Source organism: Canis aureus, chromosome 8 (genome assembly GCF_053574225.1).
Source record: "Canis aureus isolate CA01 chromosome 8, VMU_Caureus_v.1.0, whole genome shotgun sequence".
Classification (NCBI taxonomy): domain Eukaryota; kingdom Metazoa; phylum Chordata; class Mammalia; order Carnivora; family Canidae; genus Canis; species Canis aureus.
The window spans coordinates 46,495,774-46,517,104 of NC_135618.1; the positions used below are offsets into that span (position 1 = coordinate 46,495,774).

Below are 21,331 nucleotides of genomic sequence, written 5' to 3' on the forward strand. Positions count from 1 at the left end.
TAAGTTTGCTGGACATAGAACCTCAGAGATACCCCTTTTTCTGTTGCTGCACCCCCACAATCCATTCTTCATGCAACGGCAAGAATGTTCAAATCATGGGCAGCCCTGGTGGCGCAGCGGTTTAGTGCCGCCTGCAGCCCAGGGTGTGATCCTGGGGGCCCAGGATCAAGTCCCACGTCAGGCTCCCTGCATGGAGCCTGCTTCTCCCTCTGACTGTGTCTCTCCCTCTCTCTCTATCGCTCATGAATAAATAAATAAATTTTAAAAAAAGAATGTTCAAATCATGTCACATCACTCTCCAGCTTAAAACTTTCCTATGATGTGGTCCTGATCCTCTCTGCCCTCCCATCTTACCTCTCTCCTCACTCCCTGGTCTACTTCTGCTTCTTGGGACACATCAAGTCCTTTCTTGTCACAGGACCTTTGCACATCCTGGTGCCCCTGCCTGGAAGGTTCTTACCTCAGCTCTTCACTAGGTTGCTCATGCTCCTTCTTCAGATCACAGCTCAAACTTCATCTTCCTGAACACAACACTTAATGTTGCTGTTGTTTTATCAATATGTACTCGTTTCTTATCTACCTTTCTGGACAGGGATCAGGTCTTTCTTGTTGACTGTCATATTCTCAGAACCTAGCACAGCACCTGGCACATGTCAGGTTAGAAGACAGATATTTGTACAATGGTGAGTGGGTGGATAAGTGTGGGTGGATGGATGGATGGGTGGGGAAGAGGGTAGGTGGAGAGAGGGTATAATGGCACATTCATGAATAGATGGAGAAGGATGACGGATGGATGGAAAGACAGACAGATGAATGGGAGGATGGATGGATGGATGGATGGATGGATGGATGGATGGATGGATGGGGGTTGTACGTATGTGTAGATATATGTAGGGATGGATATGTGGATAGATACATGAGTACATGGGTGCACAGCAGTGTGTGTGGATCACTAGAATAGATGAATAGATGCAGGGGTGAGAGGTTGATGGGGAAATGGGTGGGGAGCTACATAAATGGATGGATGGGGGTGGGTAGATGATGCATGAAGGTAGATGGATATACAGCTATATTGATGGCTGGGTGACGGATGGACAAATGGCTGGGTAGGCAGCTGGCTGGCTGGGAGAATAGGTGAATGGATGGGTAGGTGAGATGGCAGATAGAGAGATGGGTGGGAAGGTACAGAGATTAGTGAGATAAAAGAGATGGATGAGAGGGAGGGATGGGATGGATGGATGGATGAGTGGGTAGATGGATGGAGGAGTGGATCAATACAGACAAGAGGTGGATGGGATCATTTCTGGCCCCGAGTCTAGAAAAGACTATGGCAGGCCCTCTCTTACCTCCAGGAGGTTGAAGCCATGACCTAGGGCATGGATGGTCAGGTTAGTCATGGCAAAACGGGGGAGAAAGGAGGCTGGAGAAAAGAGAAGGGTCCGCTCCAGGTTCATTCCCAGACTGCCAGACACTAGGAGAAGAGAGGGGATCAGTACCCTCCCTACCCCTCACCACCAGGATCTGAACACTGAGGGGCTATAGATTGAGACAGGGCAAGACGTGGTGTGTCCTCTCCAGCAGGACACGTGTCTCAGCCTTAAGCCTCATCAAGGGCAAAGGGAAGGCCAGGAGGGTCACAGATGTACCCACACCTGCTGGCAGGCAGAGAGGGGGCAGCCAGAGAACCCCACTTTCTACCCCCAGACTTCCGGAGTGGCTGAGGTTGTTTAGGTGCCTAGGCTAGAACACTGTTTCCTTCTGGATGCTCTGTTTCATCCTGATAAAGGAGGTGACAGCTTCGGCTGGGTGCTAATCTCCTTGTAACACAGGGAAGAAAGTTCTCCAATTCACAGGCAGGCAATGGAATCGATGCTGATTTACATATGAACAGGTGACATTTGGGAAAAAGCATCTCTAATCCACGTGTCCTCAAGAGTTAGAGCTCCCAGGTCCCCAAGGCTTCCTGGCTCCAGAGCAAGACAGAGGCCACCTAGGAAGGCCATACCTGAGCGGAAGGTGACATCAGAATAGGATGAGTGTTTCCAGGTCTCTGGCTGGAACTCCTGGCTCAGGATGTCCTCAGGGAGGGCCTCCTGGAGAGCTCGCTTCAGAGGGTCATCAGTTTCCAGCAGCTGCATCAGGTGACTCCACACAAAGGAGCCCACTGGAGTCCAGTCATGGCCAGCAGGGAGGGGAGGGAAGAGGAGGTGGGGGACAGATGGATCTGGAGCTGGCACAGCCCGGAGAAAACAGCCCCCTGAGCCCTTCTCCTGAGTCCTGCTATTTCTACACACCAGGGGCTTCTCTGGAGCTTAGTTATCCACATTTTCTTCCAGAAACAGTGGCCCCAGCACTGACTTAATGGGACTTAGGAATCTAGCCTGTGCACAGCTTTCTGAGGTGCCTTCCTGAAGGGAAAAGAGGCACCATAGGGAAAGCTCTGGCTTCACAGACCCAAGTCTGAATCTCAGTTCCACCACTCAGGAGCTGTGTGACCTCTGGATGGTTACTCTACTTCTCTGAGGATTAGTTTTCCTCATCTGTAAAATAAAATAGCAACCCATCTTCCAGGCCTGTTTGTGCAGACCAATCAAGACAAAGCCTGGACCCAAAGACCTGAGTATCTTTCAGGGTTGGGAAAATGGTGACATGCAATTCGTGAAGGGGACCCTCTCAGGCTCTCTGGAGGGGTAAAAAATCAAAAGAGAGCACTGACAGGAAAGAGTCCAATAAGGGATATTAGAGTCTAACTGGGAACCCCCAAACCTCTCAGGCTCTCAGGATGCCCAACAGAGAGATTCTAGAGCAACTCACCAAGGAACAAAGTGGAGTCTGTCTTTCGTTCCTATTGGGCAACACACAGGCCTGTTATACCCAGGGCCTCCATCGAGGCTGAGCCCTTTGGCTGGTTCCCTAGTGATGGGGCTTGGCTCAGTGGCCTGTTTGATGCAAAACAGCCCCCTCTCCTCCTATCTCACACACATCTCACTCCATCCCTGAAACAGCCAACAAACAGTTGCATCTTCAAGCAGTACCAATTCTTTAGAAGGTAATTCAGCAGCATCACTTTGACATGTGTACACCCTTTAAATTGGCTGTCTGTCCTCTGGGGAGATTATCCTATGGCTAGATTAGCACAAGGGCCCAAAGGCGGATATGCAGGGAAGTTCCTTCTTGCTGGTTGTTTCTCATAGCAAAAACCCAGAAATGACTGAAATGCCCATCAGTGGGGAGTGGTAAAATGGATTATGGTACAAGGTCCTAGTAGCATATCATGCAGCAGTACATAAGGGTCCACATGCTGTGATGTGGAAAGAGCCCCCAGAAACACCAAAGACAAAAGCAAGGAGCACAATAGCAAGTGTAACATGATTCTGAGATGCTGTTGTTTAGGAGCTACATGGACAAGCTCGTCTACGCACTACAAGTTCGGTTGGGATGTACAAGAGAACTGTTCCCAGGGAATGCCCTCGGGAAATGGGACTTAAGGGCCAGGGGAAGAAGAAGGTGGGCTTTTATTTTCCACTTCTACTTTCCTGTCTGCTCTGAAACTTGCGTTTCTAAATGCAATGCGTATTCTAAACAGCCACACATGCAACACTTAAGATGCTCTCAATATCTGTGTGTATTAACTCATTTTATGCTCCCTGTATGAGGGAGGTGGTATTATCATCCCCATTTCACAGATATAGAAATAGAGGCTCAGAAAGGTTTAGCAACCTGTTCAAAGGCATGCATACTTCAACAAAGAAGTAGTTGAGCTGAGATTTGAACCCAGGCTGTCAGGCTCCAGACACTCAACTCACTGAGCATGGAAAAGATTTTTGAAAAATCAGTTGATCTTATTTTCTAAAGTTTTGCTTTTAAGTTCAGGAAAACTATGGCCAGAGGCCCCTGTTTAAAGGAAACTCCTTGACCCCAGAAGGGATCTGAGATTTGCAGATACTATCCTTCCTCTGTCTCTGGTCTCCCAGGTACTAGGTCAGGAAGTGACCAGAGCTACCAGGGAAGCCAGTGACATCCAGTCCTTTTTACAGATGAGGAAACGGAGGAGCAGAGAGGAGAAGCAATTGGTCTGAGGTCATCCAACTGACATACACATGAGGTGGGGGGCACACAAGGCCACTTGTTCAGGTGGTATGGCAATAAACGGAGAACAGGAACGGGTTAGGAGAGTATCTAGGAGACAGAGCAAGAGCATGCTCCCAAACCCCTGCACCCACCAGGAAGCTCCGGGCCAGCCCCACACCCCTTCCTCCAGCTGCCACTGCTCACCCTGGGTGGACTGCTCGTTTGCCTGGGTGCGCCGCACCTGGGCAAACACCTCTTCACCAGGGCATCTCATCAGGGCCAGGTAGGCGTTGATGCGGATCTCAGCGTCCTCCTCCAGATTTTGGTAGAGACGGGAAAGCACAGATCGCTGGCTTGGGCAGAGAGAAGGCCATCATCTGGAGCCCATCCACCTCCACCTGCCTCTACCCTGGAGCATGACATCCCCCAAGCTGCTCTGGCTCCAGCAGATGGCCCTGCTGCCTTGTCCCAGCTCTCACAAAATTCCACCCCAGGAGGCCTCTCCAACCCTCTCACCTGTGGGCAGGTTATGGGAGACGGTAGGGTCACCGCTAAACCCATCCTCCCCCAGCCCCAGCCCAGAGGCTCACCAATCTCCACAGGTAACAACAGGTAAATAGATGGGTATGGCTGCATTCCAACACAACTTTATTTATAAAAACAGCTCGGTGCCTGACACACAGGAGGTATTCTCTAGAGGGCTTGGCTTGCCCTGGCCCCTTCCTAAACAAGCCACCTCCCTCCCCCTGTGACTTTCTCCCTCAGCACTTGCTGCTTTCCTTCATAGCACAGCCACCCACCCATCTACTCTTGCGGAGATATTTACTGAGCACCTACTATGTGCCCGGCACTGTGCTAGGTGACAGGAGCAAAACAAGCCCAGCTCCTGTCCACCTGAAGCTCACCTACTCGTGCCAGGAGACTGACAGCAAACAAGGTTAAGATGTGAAATATAGATCCCATTAGGTGGTAAATACTAAAAGAGGAAAGGATTATGTGGAAAAGCCCAGGGGGACCCCAGAGTGAAAGTGATTTTTAAACAAAAACCTGCAGAAGGTAAAGAAGTGAAGCCTGGGGATGCCCAGGGGAAGCACATCCCAGGAAGAGAGAATAGCATGTTCAAAGGGCCTGTGGCAAAAGTGGGCCTGGAGTGTTCGAGGAACTAGAGGCAGCCCAGTGTGGCTGGAGAGCCAGGGTGGGGTGAGGGAAGTAGGAGATGGAGCCACGAGGTGTTAAGTGGGCCCGTGGTCAGAGCACACGGGCCTGCTCTGTCACTCTAAGGACTTTGGCTTTGACCTACAGTCGTAGGGGAGCGACTAGTCCAGTGATCAGCAACCTTTTTTGGCAAAGGGACACATGGTAAATTTTTCTGGCTTTGTGAGCCATGCACTCTCCTGCCACTGCTCAGTTCTGCAGTTGTAGCAAGACAGCAGCCCCAGGCAACACATAAATGAGCGGGAGCAGCTGCATTCTAGCAAAGTGCTGTGTACAAAACAGCCAGCGAGGATGTGGCCTGTGGTCCAAAGCCTGCAAACCCCGGAACTAGAGTGTTTGCAGCACAGGACGGCTTCTATACGGTTTGCAACCATAGGCTTGTTTGTGCGTTTGGTCGCTAAGTAATGCCTCCCACCAGAGACAGGCTCCGCGACATCAGAGACCTGACACCTATTCACACGAGGGCCCAGTGCATAGTAGGAGCTCAGTATACCTATGATGAATGAATGAACAAAGAAGTGAATTAGCAAACGGTGGTTCGAGAGCCACGGCCACCCAATCGTAACCCCAGCGAATGACATGCAGGAGCTCACGTTTGCAGAGCAGGGGATCCTCCGGAAGGCCTGGATGGCCCCCAGGCGGACCTCAGGGGGGCAGCCCCTCTGAGACGCGCAGGTGCTCAGTGTGGGGCTGAGAGCTGTGGCCGCCAGGCCCGCGTTGCCAATCGCCTTCAGCACAAGCCGGAGCTGGAACGAGATGGCAAAAGGGCCTTCAGGCCTGGGGAGGGGGGTGCTCAGCCCACCCACCCACGCAGCAGTGGGCTCCCCTGCATGGCTCGGGCCCCACCATGGGGCTGCACCTGGGATGCCGCTCATCCTCACCTGGTCAGCGTCCGAGGGCTCCTGGAAGGTGCAGTTGGCACCCAAGGCCTGTCCCAGGGTCCTCACGAGGGAGCCGACACCAGGCAGCTGTCCACAGGGCCCGTCCAGGGAGGCACAGAGGTTGTGCACCAGGGCCGAGATACCAAGGAAGGCGGTGGGGCTGGCCCCCGAGGTGTGCAGGAGCGGCTGGGGACAGAAACCGGCCCCCACCTGAGCCACCTGAGCCACCCTTCAGAGGCTTTGCCATGTACAGATGGGCCTGCACCCTGGTGCACACAGATTCCTAAAAAATCCAGAGGCCTGGGCTGGGCCCCCCAACCTGAGAGTCTGTAGGAACCGGTGTGTGGTGGGATCTGTCCACCGGGCACTCTCGAAAGCACCCAGGCGGCCCTCTCTGTGTATCCAGGAGGGAGGACTGTGCCATTGGGCTGACACGTGACAAGCGCAGGACAACTGATGATGTCTGAAGACAGTCTGGGCTGTCACAACGGAGAAACAGACCTGCTGGCATCCAGCAGGCCAAGACCAGGGACACTGCTGACGGCACTCTAATAACACAGGACAGCCCCAGGTGTCAACAGCGCCAAGGATGAGAACCCCCGGGGCTCACCAGTTTGGAGGAGCAAGGTGGGGGTGGTGAGGTCCTCTGAGCAGAACACGGCAGAGTGGCCAGAGGTGTTGGAGTAAATGGTTAGCAACCACTCCCCCCGCCACCCACCCGGGGGGAAACAAAAGTCCTCACGGGTAACATTTGCCAAGTTCTGTGGTGCAAATGCTCCCACACAGTGCTCGCCACTCGCTCGCTGCAGGAAGAGCCCCCCTGAGCGGGGAGTGGCTGTCATGTGGCAGGTGCACGTCCACCGTAAAATAAGCCCAAGGGCAGGGATGCGGCGCCACAGCAGAATTAGGCAGTAGGTCTCGATCAGGGCTTTTAATGTTATTTCTCTACCTGCAGGCTTAGATAATCTTTCATAATAGCTGTGTTCTATGGCCAGCTCCAAAACGGCCTGAAAAGTCAACTCTCCTTACACCTGCCCCGCCTTCGGGCACATGCTGGGGTCCGCTGGGTCTGTCCCTGAGGAGCAGGAGACCCCGGCCCTCCTCTGGGGGCCAGACTGCACTCCCCATCCGGCTCAGGTGGCAGCGGCAACAGCAGCTGGGCCCAGGCTGAGTCAGATCAGGGGCCCACCCCAGGTGCTCGTGCTCGACAGGGCGCCGCCCCGATCCTCAGCCACCCCTACACCAGGGTGCAGGAGCCTTCTCCTCTTCCACTCCCCACCCCTTCCAGGCTGCAAAAAAGCAACCTGCATTGCCAGCACTTGCCTGGCACACACCTGGCACACGCCTGGCACACCCCCAGCACTCATGCATCCTTGTGGACTGGACAAGAGAACGAGCGAACCAGTCCAGATAGGTGCAAGCCCTGGTCTGGAGGGCAAGTGAGGCAGGTGAAGGAGATCCTGGCCTCTGTGAGCCGAGGGACCCCACTGGCTCTGCTCACCCCGTCTCCCTGACATAGTCACAGCAGCAATACCAGCCCCGTGCATGTCACTTGGCACACATCCCAACAACGCATGAATCCACAGAGTCTCCCTATGTGTTACCCCTACCACATAGATGGAGAAACGAGGCACAGAAATTCAAGTGGTTGGCTGAAGGTCAAAGGGGCAGAGCTGGGATTGAATCTGGGAGTCTAGAACGGGAGTCTGCACACTTAGTCACATCTCTTGTACAGAACAAACAAAGGGGGGGGGCAGGGAGGGAGGGCCGGTCTCCAGGAGACTGAGCCTGCCAGCCCTGACTCAGCCCTGAGGGTCCCGGAGAGGCTAGCATTGCAGGTAGCCAGAGTGTCACCTGCCAGGCCATGAAGCGTGGGCAATGCCCCTGGCGACCCAGCCCAGGCCCCGCCTGCTGAGCCGAGCCAACCACACAGCCAACCCCAGAGTCAGGGGTCAGGGGTCAGGGGTGAGCGCTCCCTACCCTCTGCCTGCCCAGAGAGTGAGCCCCAGCCTGACCAACACAAGAGACCCAAAGATCCTGCTGGCGAGGCAGGGGTCTCTGCTGCTCCCGGGGACCCTGGCTGGCCCATCACCGGCGTGCTCACCCCTGTTCCCTGCGATGTCCTCTGAATCCCCACCCGCTGCCAGCCTGGCACAGCAGGGTGAGGAGCGACAAGTGATGGTGCCCCCAGAGCGAGTGAGGACACAGCCCGTGGAGGAGGAGGGAGCACCCGCCTCTCCCCAGGCGAGCTGCCCGGCCTCTGTGGACCTCAGTTTCCTGCAACACGGATGCCCTCAAAGCCCCTCGGTCCCAGAGGCAGGCTCACGGTTACCCAGGACCGCCGGGTTGTTAGAAACCCTTGGCCCACCGTCACACACGGTTCTTGGCCTCAAGACTCGGTAGACGTATTTGTTTCCGATAATGGGAACAGCTCTCACTTACGAGGCTCAGACTCGGTGCCAGACCCCAGGAGAATCGGTTTGCACACATCCTCCTGCATCTTACCACCAGCCCAGGAGGGAGGCACCGGTTCCCTTCCCGTCAATCAGATCAGAAAACGGGCCCAGAGAGGTTAGGTCACTTGCTCAGAATCACACTGCTGAGACTCGAACCCAAGACCTCTCTGTGCTGGTGCAAAGCCCCGATCAAAGCAGGTCACCCCCGGTGTGCAATCAGCAGCCAAGTGGGGAAGGGATGACAGGGGCCCAGGTGGGGAGCGGGGGGCTCACCAGCAGCATGTGGACCATGGCATCCGTGGGCTGCGGGATGAAGGACAGCGACCAGAGCCAGGCTTCCGTCTGGTCCACCTCCACCTCCCCGGACACGATGAGGTCCTTCATGAGGCCCACACAGGGCTCGGTGCCACAGGAGGGCAGGGCGTCCACCAGCGGCTGCCTGAGGTGGAGGTACACCGAGGGACGTCACAGAGGTGGCCCGCATGTCCTGAGCACCTTCCAGGCCTCACCTGGAGGCCGACTCAGGTCATCCCGGGGACGCCAGGAGGCTCCAGGCAGCACGACGGGCACATGTCCAACATCACACGCCTCGGAAGGGGCTGGGCCTGGGACCCGGGCAGCCTGGCTTTTAGGGTCCACGGGGACAATGGCAGCCCAGCCCAAACCCTGCCAGGTCCGCCCGCCCAGGAAACCCGCAGCTTCGGGCAACACGAGCCCTGTCCACTGTTCTGCTAAAACCTGCCACGGTCATGAAGGAGGGGCAAGGACCCCGGCACCGAACCAGAACCACCCACTGGCAGGTTGCTGCTTCCGCCCTCAGCCCCAGGTCAACATCAGCCCTCTGCTTTTCTTTTCTTTTTCAAGATTCCAGAAAGGTTCAGAAGCTCAGAAGACGTTCTCAACCTTTATACAACAGTGGCTCTGAGTGGGGACAGAACCGAACGGGAGGTGGGTTCCCGGGTCACAGCAGAAACGAGAGGCGCCATGAGCCAGCAGGGTGCACAGCTGTGGGTGCACGGGGCCACCCCCACCCTGGTGAGGGATACCCGTGACTGCAGATGGTCAGACCCCCACCCCGACCCACATACACACCCTCTGCCCATAAACAGTCTCTGGCCTCAGCTTGCTCATCTGGGGAATGGGAATGCCGATGTACAAGCCCCCTCACCCCCAACATGCCCGAGAGTCCTTGGGAACACAGAGGTCACTTCCTCTCAGCAGCATCCTACCCGTTCTTTCCACCCCTCACCCTCGCACCTCCTCTTTTCCCTATAGTTTTGGGCCCTGGGGACCTCGGTCTGGCCAGAAGCAGAGGCGGCAGCAGGGGCAAGAGAACTCGAAGAGCATGTGTCTTCTCAGAAAGTCCTGGGCTTGGGATGAGCCTCCCCACCTCCCTGACTCCCAACATCTATTTGGACAGCGGAGACACGGGCTTGTAGGAAAGCTTAGGGTAGCAGGTGGGGTATGTCCCCGGGAAACAGGCAATTCCCTCTGAAGACTCCAGGCCCTTTTCTACAGGAGACATAATTAAACTGTGCCTAAGTCAAACATCACATATTTAAGCCCAGAAGTACTGGATGGAGAAGCAGAGACCACTGGGGTTCAAATCCCAACTCTGCTGTGTGACTTTGGGCCAGTTTCCTAACTGCTCTGTGCTTTGACTTCCTGCCACAAATGTAAAGTAGGAACATGATAAAGCCACCTACCCCACGAGGTCCTTGTGGGGGTTAAACCGGGGAATACAGGGGCGCCTGGGTGGCTCAGTCGGTTAAGCATCCGACTTCTGATTTCAGCTCAGGTCCTGATCTCAGGGTTGTGAGATCAAGTCCCATGTCGGGCTCCATGCTCAGCGTGGAACCTGCTTGAGGTTCTCGCCCTCTGCCCCTCCCCCTCCCCATGCACTGTCTGTCTGTCTCTCTCTAATAATCAGTCTTTAAAAAATAAAAGTAAAAGAGAGGGTTTCAGAAGATGATGAAGCATCTTAGCCATTAGGTTTTGCAGTCAGTCAATTAGACATTTGGTAATGCTGATTTTGCACTCCTTTTTTTTTTTTTTTTTTTTTTTCCTTTCGTATTTTGGAGCTGATAACTTTTTGGAGACCTTTTCAGGAGCCTTTGAGAAAGTCACGCCTCCGGATCTCTCAGGGTCCTGAAGAGCGGCTAGATTTTGGGAAGGAACCGCAAGCTTCCCCTCTGCACAGCCCTGAGCTCACGAAGCTCCTTGGAGACACCCCCTAACCCCCCGGCTCCCCGGTGGACCCCGGGGTCTCTATATACACCCCCCCTTGCTGGCCCCACATCAGCAGCATCCAGGTGGTGGGATCCCAGCCTGGCCGACACCCCCACCTATGGTTAGAGGGGTACCCAAGGCACATTGGAATGCTAATTCCAGCTCTCCGCAAGAGGGTCCCAGTCAGGGAGGGAACAATGCCTGTATTTATACTGCGGGGCCTTTCAGCTTTAGTCCCAAGAGGGCTCGGTCCGTGGGAACCTCCGAGCTCCCCGCTTAATCACCTTCTTGGCAGCCATCCCCAGACTGAAAGACAAGTCAATATCCCAGGGATGAGAGGAGATGCGATATCACCATCCACCCCTCAGTGGGGACCTGGGACACTGTCAAGACCACCCAGCCCCACCAGGACCGCCAACCAGCTCCTGGTCCCCTCCCCACCTCCCACGTCCCTGCAGGAAGGTCCTTACCAGTTGTCCCGGCATTTAAAGGAAGATTGTCGCCACAGGGCCAACAGCTCATCTGGGGAGAGGCCCTGGAGCTCAGACACCAGTGTCAGGAACAGTTCTGCAGCCTGGGAATCAGAGGGAGTCAGCATGAGAGACTAGGCAACCTGGGGTGGGGGGTAGCGGGGGGACCCCAGGGTTATCTCAGCCATTTCCCTGCCTTCAGACAGGACTGCAAACAGAATGCATTAGCATTTTCCACTTAAGGTAGCTCTTTTTTTTAAAGTTATTTATCTATCTATCTATGACACAGAGGCAGAGACCCAGGCAGAGGGAGAAGCAGGCTCCCTGCGGGGAGCCCAATGTGGGACTCGGTCCCAGGGCTCCAGGGTCACACCCTGAGCCAAAGGCAGAGGCTCAACCACTGAGCCACCCAGGCGCCCCTCCACCTAAGGTATCCTAAGACCCGACGAAATGAGGCCATGTAGCTGGACTTCTCTCCACGGAATCCCTGGCACACAGTCCACCCCCTTTTTAAATTCTTTATCAAGTATTCATTGAGCACCAACTACGTGCTAGGCTCTGTGCTCGGAGCCAGACAGGATACCTGCACTTGTGGGCTTTACACTCTAGTAAAAGCTCAGTAAGTGTTCACGTGGCCACGACCTAGATATTACAGGGGTCTTAGCATATTTCATACAGTTAGTGAGGTGACCATCTTTTTTGTCATTTTTAATGCGCAAATAGGTAAATGAGAGAAAAAAGAAAAAAGTAAATGTTCTTCAGAAGTATGAGCAGTGATGGCTAATAATGGGTGGTTTGCAGGCTCCGAGCCTTGTCTGTAGGCCTGACCAGCACAGCCTCTGAGTGTCCAAATATGCACAAGGACATGAAGGACTGTATTCAAGAGCACGCACTCCTTAGGCTTCAGCAGATACTTGGTTTGGTCCTGGCTCCCTGCTGGCAGCCCCCACGCTGCCCCCAGGCTTGGGCCAAGGCCAGGACTGGGCCTCACACCCACACCTGGCTGGCCAGGGGTCCTCTGGTGCTGGGAGTACCCTGCCTACCCTTGGGCTACCCTTGGCCTGCTGTTACTTCTTCACACAGGGCCCACAGGCCAGGCCCCTGTGTTTGGGGGCGGGGGTGGGGGTGACTGCCACTGTCATGACTGGCCCCAACTGCCATGAGCCATAAAGACGCTCTGTCACCCCAGCTTGGGGCAGCCACCCCGGGGCCCCTCCATTCCAGGATTGCTGCCTGCCTTCTGGATGGGCTCAGATCTGTTTCCCTCCACCTGGGGGCTGCCTTTCCCCAGCAACACCCACAATTCTCTGGGCCTAGACACGCACACTTTTGAGCCCCCCAGCAAGTATGCACGCTGCTGTGCCTGGCCGAGCATCATCCCCCCTGGGGAAGGCCAGTGTCCACCCTGGAGCACTTTTCCTCCTCCGGGGAGGCCTCCAGCCCCAAGCATTGGGCATCAGGACTAGCTTTCCAGAGCCAGGCACAGCAGGATGGATCTCGGCAGGTCATCCCGGTTCCCCCTCCAGCAGGGAGAGAAGCGAGAAGCCTACCCGCTAATAACAAGAACACAGTAACAGCACCACCAGCACCAGCACCCACCACTTCGTACGGAGCCCCTACTGTATGCAGGCACCATCCTAGGCCGTGTGCCTGCATCATCCCATCTGACCGTCGTGATGCCCTACGGGGAGCAGCTATCACCAGCCCCACTTAACAGAAGATTCGAGACACTCTGAGCGCTTAAGTCTGGTGCCCATGGCCTCAGCACTCCTAAGTGGCAGAGTCAGGAGATGAACCCAGGCCACTTAGCTCCTAAACCCACACTCTTAACCAGTGTCCTCCGGGCCAGTGGGCTGGGGGAAGGATGGGGAGAATGACAAAACAAACAAAAACAAAAACCAAAAAAATGCAAGGATAAGGAAAGCCTGCTGTAGCATCTTCTGGTTTCCTTGGTGCCGATTCTCGCACTGCGGCCTCTCCTGCTGCCCCTGCGCTGGCCCTGGACGCGGGCTTGGGAAGAGCAGCGTGACGGCTCCAGAGCATGTGCTATTTCCACATGTGGTGAGGTGACAGCAGGTGCAAAGGACCTGGAGGTCACGGGCAAACTACGGCCTTGAGTACTCATTACTTTTATTTCTAACACGACTTCTTTCTTTCTTTTTTTTTTTTTTTAAGATTTTATATATTTATTCATGAGAGACAGAGAGAGAGGCAGAGACACAGGCAGAGGGAGAAGCAGGCTCCATGTAGGGAGCCCAACACGGGACTCGAACCCGGGTCTCCAGGATCACACCCCAGGCCAAAGGTGGCGCTAAACCGCTGAGCCACCCGGGCTGCCCTAACACAACTTATTTTTGACCCACCCGTGAATAATGACTGTGTTTAACAACCAGCCCGCAGGATTCCTACCATCAGCCCTGATGCACCACAGTCTGTCTACACGGTCTCTCCAAACCTTGGCTGTACACCGTCGGCACTTAATAAAGGCCGGTGACTCGGGCTTCCGATGCTTAGGAGGCCGGATGGTAACCACGAGCAGTGCCCTCTCCCTGGCATCCTCTCTGGAGGGGGGTGACCCCTACCCCATCCCCAATTGATGCTCCTGGCTACACGGCCTGCTGCCCCCCACTACGAAGCTCCGGGGCCTCTCCGCGGGAGGGTCAGGCTGGGGAATTTGCTCTCTATTGAACACGGAGTCCCCGGTTTTGTTTCCAGACTGAAAAACCAATCTTGTCTCCTGCCCAGCAACAATGGGGACAGGCAAGGGCATTCCAAGCTCAAGCCCTGGAGGTCGGTCCCCCGGGCAACCAGGCGGGTCCCCTCAGCCCTGGGGGGGACGGTGGCAAAGAGCTCTTGGTGTGCAATGAGGCATCCCTGAAAAAGGCCCTCAGCAACCACCCCCAGCCCGGGGGACCTTCCCAGTGGGAACAACTGACTTCCTTTCTCGAGCTGTAAATCCAGAACAGCCGTTCTGTGGCCTCTGCGGCCTGCGTGCCAGTCTCGGGGAGGGGATGCCTCGCCCTGAGCCCCCTCTGCCAGGGAAAATGCCCAGTCAGGGGGTCAGAGGGTGCTCTGGGGGCCAGAGGAGAGGAAGTGGGCCTGTCCTGTGGCTTCCCAGAGCACCACGAGGTTCGGCAGCACAACAGCTGGCACGTAGGCCACAAGGCGGCCCTTCTCAAAGGGGGTGACCGTGCTCCCCGGGGAGACACCAGGCAACACCTGGACACACTTTGGGTTGTCACCACCAGGGAAGGGGTGACGCTGGCATTCGGTGGGTAGAGGCCAGGGGTGCTGCTCAACAGCCTGCAAGGCACAGGATGGCCCCGGCCATACAGGATGATCTGGTCCAAGCTGACAGTAGCACCCAGGTAAGAACCTGTGGGGCCAGGGTTGACAGCTGGCCCGGTGACTTAGCAGCTGGTGGCCTGGAGCACCACCTAGGGAGGCAGATGGCCCTTCTCTTTGGGCTGTTCTGACTCCCAGGAAACCCCCAGTGGGGGAGACCCACTCATCAACAAGCTGGGAGCCTGCCTCCCAGCTCGCAAAACAGTGAAAAGCCAGCTGCAGTGTATCTCTGCTATATACCCAGAGGTACACAAACTATATCATGTGTGTGGGGGTGTTCAAGACACACCCAGTATACACACACACGTATACACATGTATTTCTTCAATACATTCTACTATATACTTAATATGTAGCCAATAAATACAATCAATAGATAGTGTCTCTATATACTCAAAATACTATAAAAATATGTATTTTCTCAGTGTCTGTCTGAATCTGACCCTGCCCTCCCCACCTCCCACTGCCACCCCAGACCACCCTACCTCATGTCCCATCGCATTACTGCAGGAGCCCCCTGAGCTGGGCTCCCAGCATCCCACCTGCCCTCAGTCTGTTCTCCAGCCTTGGCCAGAGCACCAGTGTTAAGATGTCCATCAGATCGTGACCTCCGTTCTCTGCACAACACCCTCCAAGGCTCCCCACTACCCAAGGAAAAATGATCTGTGTGCTCCTCCAAGGGGCTGACCTGGTCCCCCTCTGGCCCTCGGCACCAGGCCCCAGCCACACCGCCCCCCCCCACCCTGCTGCTCAGACTAACTCCCCCAGCAGCAGGTCCTGCCCTGGAGTATCTGCGCTGTTGCCCTCCCTCCACCACCACCACATCCTGCCACTCCTTCACACCTCTCCTGAAGGTCACCTCCCCAGGGAGGCCTCCTGGACCATCCATCATTTAAAATTGCACCCCACTCCAGAGCTTCCTTGGTCCCCTACTTCTGTCCCTGCCCTACTTGTCCCTCCAGGGCCCAGGACACTGGTTTATAGGTGTTTGTGGGTCCCGACTCAAACACCCCAGGCACCCCTGAAGCTGAGCAAGACACAGGGACCTAGGTCATCTCAGCCCAGCCCCCAGGGATGGAGGCAAATTAACCCCCACCTAATGCCTCTGGCCCACTCTAAGCTCCTGAACAAATGCTTCACCTCACAAAGGCACAGCACCCAGGGGGGCCCTTGGTGCAAAGAATTCCAGCCTAAGGGCGCTCCTGGATCTGAGGGCAATGGCTGGATGGGCACAGCCTCACAACATCCTCCTGCATCCTGACTTTATATGAGAAACTCCAAGACCCCCAAAGCTGTGCCCTCAGATGCCTGTTCCCAGCCCACACCTGCCAGGTCAGAATACCAAGGCTTGGAGTCTGGGCATCTGTATATCCCAGAAGCCCCCACACCTAAATGATGCCAGGAAAGCTGAGCTTTGGGAAGCGAGGGGTGCCTGGAACACTTGGCACCATGCCTACAACTGGAGACGGTGCCCAGCTCTGCACATCCCCTAAACAACCTATTTCTGTTCCCCAAATCCCGGGTCCTGTGTAAGCAGCCAGTGAGGCGGGTATTATCCAGAATAAACAAACAAGTATAGTGTGAACCCTCCCAGGCTATTACGGGATCAGAGGCAAAACACCCCATTGTGCTCTTCTCAGCACACAGGCGCTGGGGCCTGAATCAGAAAACCCCCCGCATCTCTCATATGCCTTCCCGGAGAGGCCCTGGCTCGCACGCTAAGTCAGGAGCAACACCGAGACAGGGCAGAAATAGTGGCTGCACTGAACATCTCCAAAATCACTGGTGGTGGCCCCCAGAGCTGTGAAAGGCAGGGCTGGTGGGACAAAGATCACTGTGTGCCTAGAATGTTCTGGAAATCACCCTGACCATGAGACCCTGCAGGAGCCGGTCCCACTGCTCCTCACTGTCAGGCTCCAGTGAGGCTGGGCAGCGTGCTCCCCAGACACATCCCCAGGGCTCAGACTCTGGACTCTGGTCCTTTCTAAGCTCTTTTCAGAGCTTTCCCCTAGATTTTAAAGCGACCACGCCAGGTCTCAACTCCAGTATCTTCCGCTTTAGACTCCCAGTTCCAAAGTGGTCACTAAGCCACCTGGCTACCATGTTCAGAAAGCTAGCCTGAGGGCTCAACAGGACTGTTTGTCTATAGACAGATGAAAGAAAGGCCTCATCTTTGCTCATACCCCACCTATATGGGGGTACAAGGCTTCACACACACCAGCTAGATCTCTTCCCCTTCTTTTGCAACCAGGCACAGCCTTGTAGTGCACAACCTGTGCAACTGTACATAGTAGCCCTGATCCTGAACATGTAGGAGGGTAGACCATAAAGGATTTAGAAAAAAAAAAAAAAAAAAGGTGTTCCAGGGATCCAGGCCAGATTCTAGCCTAGGGCTGGAGAAAGCACTTACCTCAAAACTCGTGGTCTGAGCCAGGCACAGCATCCTCACCAATGTGGCCGCTGTGACTACTGTAGCCTGAGACTGTGTTTCCTCCCATTCGTACAACAGGCTGCTTGGAGTCACATCTCCATCGTCTGGATCTGATATGGGAAGCGCTAGTTGGGGATGACCATATGGGGGAATGCCAGCATGAGAAGATGTTCCCCTGAGGGCCACCCTCAGCCCTGCCAATGCTTCCTTCTGCATGCTCCTGACAAGGGGTGTGGCGGGGTGGGGACATGCACAAGGAAAATCATGGCAGTGTTGCTGCTACCAGCAAAAGATGGGAAACAACTTTTATACCCATCTGTGGGGGACAGTCAAATAGGCTAACTCCAAAGCCCTCTGGGGACTGACAGAGAAAACATGAAATCAAAGATTATTCAGAAATAAAAAGGTCGGACACCTCCTACAATGTGGACAAACACTGAAACATACTAAGTGAAAGAAGCTAGTCACAGGAGGTCACAAGCTATAGGATTCTCTCTACATGGTATGTCCAGATTGGGCAAATCCAGAGAGGCAGAGCAGTTGCCAGGGGCTGGGAGGACACAGGGATGATGGCAGACGGGCCGGAAATTTGCAGAGAAATGAAAATGTTGCAAAGTTGACTTCCACCGTAGGCGTACCACTCTGACTATACCAGAGGCCATCGAATTGTCCATTTTATTTTTTAAAATTTATTTATTAATGAGAGATGCAGAGAGAGAGAGGCAGAGACACAGGCGGAGGGAGAAGCAGGCTCCATGCAGGGAGCCCGACATGGGACTCGATCCTGGAACTCCAGGATCACACCCTGGGCTGGAAGGTAGGCGCCAAACCGCTGAGCCACCCAGGCTGCCCTGAATTGTTCACTTTAAATGGGTTAAATGTACAGCAGGCAAATTAACATTTTTTTTTAATTTAAAAATAAGAAACCAAAAACACTTAGGAGGTGCCTGGGAGGCTCAATCGGTTGAGCATCCAACTCTTGGTTTCAGCTCAGGTCGCAATCTTAGGGTGATAAGATCGAGCCCCGTGTTGGGCTCTGCACTCAACATAGGGTCTGCTTGAAATTCTCTCTCCCCCTTTCTGTCTCCCCCTGCTCACTCACTCTCTTTCTTAAAGTAAATAAATAAATCTTTAAGAACAGATAAATAAAACCTGGGTGGACACCTGGGTGGCTCAGTCAGTTAAGGGTCTGCCTTCAGCTCAGTCATGATCCTGGGGCCCTAGGATGGAGTCCCGCACTGGGCTCCCTGCTCAGCAGGGAGCCTGCTTCTCCCTTTCCCTGTGCCATTCCCCCTGTCATGCTTTCTGGTTCTAGCTCTCTGTCAGATAAATAAATAAAATCTTTAGATAACAAATAAATAAATAAAACCACTTATATCTTAGTGAAAGAAGAAAAAAAAAGATGAAAGGTTCATTCAATTCAGTGGGGAGCCAGAAAGTCTTGACACAACTAGCTAGATGCCCAGTCCCTGCTTGCATGGTGCCCAGAGCTCGGGAGGCAGGTCAGCCTGGGCCTTAGCCAGTGTTCCATGAACCAGAGAGGATGCTGGGAAGCCCCAGGGCTTCGGTCCTACCTGCCAGGTTCTCTCCCTCAGGTGGTACGGTGAGCCCGGGCTCAGAAACACAAGAGCCACCTGCCAGAGCTACAGAGCAGAGCTGGGGGTTCGAGTCTCGGTTCTGGCTCTCACTAGCTGTGTGACTTCAAGCCCTTTTACCCCTCAGAGGCACAGTTTCTGTATTTGAAAATGTGACTAATAACAGTACCTTCCTAATGGGCTCATAATGAAAACTGAATTACATAATCTACCTAAAACACTCGGCACAGCGCCTGGCCCACAGTAAATCCTTCCCAAGTGTCAGCAATAAGAATCATTTTTATTACCCAGAGAAATAGTTTTTCAATCATGAAAAATTATCTTTTTCCCTCAGATGCATGCCTTGCTTCTCCCTTTCCAGGCAAAATTAGAGGATAGAGCCAAGCCCCAGGGAATGCTATGCGTCGGCAGAGACTTCCCAGAAAATCAGAAGACCTGAGTCAGCTTGCCCCCCAAAATGGTCAGGTCCTCAGATGGAAGATAATATTCTCCCACAAGATCAGGGAACCAGAATATTTTTTTCTAAGATTTTATTTATTTATTCATGAGAGACACAGAGAAAGGCAGAGACACAGGCAGAGGGAGAAGCAGGCTCCATGCAGGGACCCCGATGCGGGACTTGATCCCAGGACCCCGGGATCACGCACTGAGCCAAAGGCAGATGCTTAACTACTGAGCCGCCCAGGCGTCCCAAACCAGAAGATTCTATCTCCACTGAAGATGACCAAGGGAGAAGGTCAGACCAAGCCTGAGCCATCTGAGCCAGCAGAAACTTCTAGAAAAAGAGGCTGACTCTCCTGAAGATAGCCATTTTCAGAAACAGTTCAAGACAGACAGGGACAGAGGGACAGAGCCTAGGCCTGCTTGAGCCCCTCTACCAAAGGAAGTCTCGGGGCTCCTCTGAGGGGTCCCCACATCCACCCTCGGTCACCTGTGACAGCTGGATCCAGGGACATCTCACGCAGCAGGGTGAGCGAGGAAAGCGTCCGCATCTGCACAGCACTTGCCTTCTCAGAGAGGGGCCCCAGGGTGTGCAGCTCCGTGCAGGAGGCCTCCCTCAGCACGCCAGCCTGGAAACTCTGGAGGCAGGTCAGGCGGGAGGCCAGGCCGGCCTGCTGGACCATGGAGGGTGAGGAGAGGCAGGGGCTCAGGGGAGGCCCAGGCAGTGAAAGAACCCAGCTGATGGGGTCCCTGGGGGGCTGGAGGGAGCGAGCTGGGGTACCCTGGGGGCTTCAACACGGGACCTCAGCTTCCCCTCCAACTTGGGCTGTGGTACCAGCAGGGCAAGCAAAGGCTGATGGGGTGGGAGGTGGGGTGGGGGGAGAGCACAAGGGAAGCTAGAAAAGTCCCAGGAACAGGAACTCCAGGGCAAGTCAGAAAACCTGAGTTTGAAAATGAGAAACAGCAGCAGCAGCTGCATGGGATTCCAGACACCAAGACTTTGTATAGAACTAGTTCACCGCCCCAAGGATCACCTCTTATCCTTCCCTAGAAATGTGCTATTAACAAAACCTGTTCTCTGCAAGGAGCTGGGGGGGGGGGGGGCAGGAAGAGGGGGGTTCCAGGCTATAGAGAGGAGCAGTGGGGAAAAGAAGAGGGAGAGGAGGAGGGAGATGGGAGGGGAGATGGGAGATGGGAGATGGGAGGGGAGGGGAGGAGGGAGCAGAAGGGTTTGGAGGGAAGGAGAAAGAGGGGGAGGGAAAGCAGGGGGCTGGCCGGGGGCTGACAGTGTAGACCCTCCAGGGGGGTGAGTTAAAGAGGTAAGAGGGGAAGGCAGGCTGGCCCGGGACACTTACCTCCTCCCCGGGCAGGGCCTGGGCACGCAGGGAGGAGCGCACTTGGCGAAGGGAGCAGCGCGCCAGGTCCTTGGTCTTGCGCAGCTGGTCACCCTGTGGCCAGTACGTGGTGGGACACCTGCCCAGGACGTCCACCTGGGAGAGCGCGGGGACCCCGTCAGCCCCCTGTGGGCCCCCTGCTCCCACCCCCGCACCCCCTTACCCCTCTACCTCCCTACCCCTGCAGGCTCCAGGCCTCACCTCCTCAAGGATCTGGGGGTCACTGGCTCCAGGGAGACCCTGCAGGAGGCTCAGCACCCCACGCTTCACATTCAGCGCCCAGCGGGGCTCTGCGCGGCGGGGACACAGGTGGGCCACGCGCCCGGCCCGCAGGACAAAGGGCAGCGGGCTGCGGCTCAGGATGGCACTGGGACAGGTTGGGGCCAGTCAGGTGGGGGCCCTCCCAGGAGCCAGGCCACCTGTTCCCAGCTGGGGCCGCAGAATCCCTGCTCCTCCTGCTATAGGTCAGTCCACGTAGGAACACCCCTTTCCCCCCCAGGGTACCCCCACACCTCCCACATAGCCTTGCTTCCCTCCAGCTGGGTTCCCCAATAACTTCTGAATGGACCATAAGAGCAGCCAATTCCTTGCTCAAAACTGCCCCCCACCCCGGGGACTTATTAACCCTTAGACCAAAGGTGCCTGGGTGTGCCCAGCCTCAAAGAATAGATAACTGCGCTTCCAAGAGCTCTCTGAATTCTGAAGATTCTCATTTTCCCAGCCATCTGGGGAGGTACCTAGCATTGCCCCCACCCCACTATAGAGGAGGAAACTGAGGCTCAGGGCCAGAAAGTAATGTGTTT

The 21,331-nt window shown here is 55.1% G+C and overlaps 1 protein-coding gene across 1 annotated transcript in view; it reads right to left on the bottom strand.

Annotated features, from left to right (window-relative positions):
- The window catches only part of LOC144318994 (uncharacterized), a 143,575-nt gene that overhangs the window by 111,709 nt on the left and 10,535 nt on the right, over positions 1 to 21,331 (bottom strand). Inside the window, exons 5-15 of the mRNA XM_077906642.1 lie at positions 20,730 to 20,895; positions 20,490 to 20,624; positions 19,625 to 19,805; positions 17,078 to 17,208; positions 11,323 to 11,426; positions 8,897 to 9,062; positions 6,168 to 6,353; positions 5,880 to 6,032; positions 4,276 to 4,420; positions 2,006 to 2,164; positions 1,347 to 1,471 (exon numbers count right to left, since the gene is read on the bottom strand). Of these exons, the coding sequence (XP_077762768.1) occupies positions 1,347 to 1,471; positions 2,006 to 2,164; positions 4,276 to 4,420; positions 5,880 to 6,032; positions 6,168 to 6,353; positions 8,897 to 9,062; positions 11,323 to 11,426; positions 17,078 to 17,208; positions 19,625 to 19,805; positions 20,490 to 20,624; positions 20,730 to 20,895 (1,651 nt within the window). The remainder of the gene's footprint in view (positions 1 to 1,346; positions 1,472 to 2,005; positions 2,165 to 4,275; positions 4,421 to 5,879; positions 6,033 to 6,167; positions 6,354 to 8,896; positions 9,063 to 11,322; positions 11,427 to 17,077; positions 17,209 to 19,624; positions 19,806 to 20,489; positions 20,625 to 20,729; positions 20,896 to 21,331) is intronic.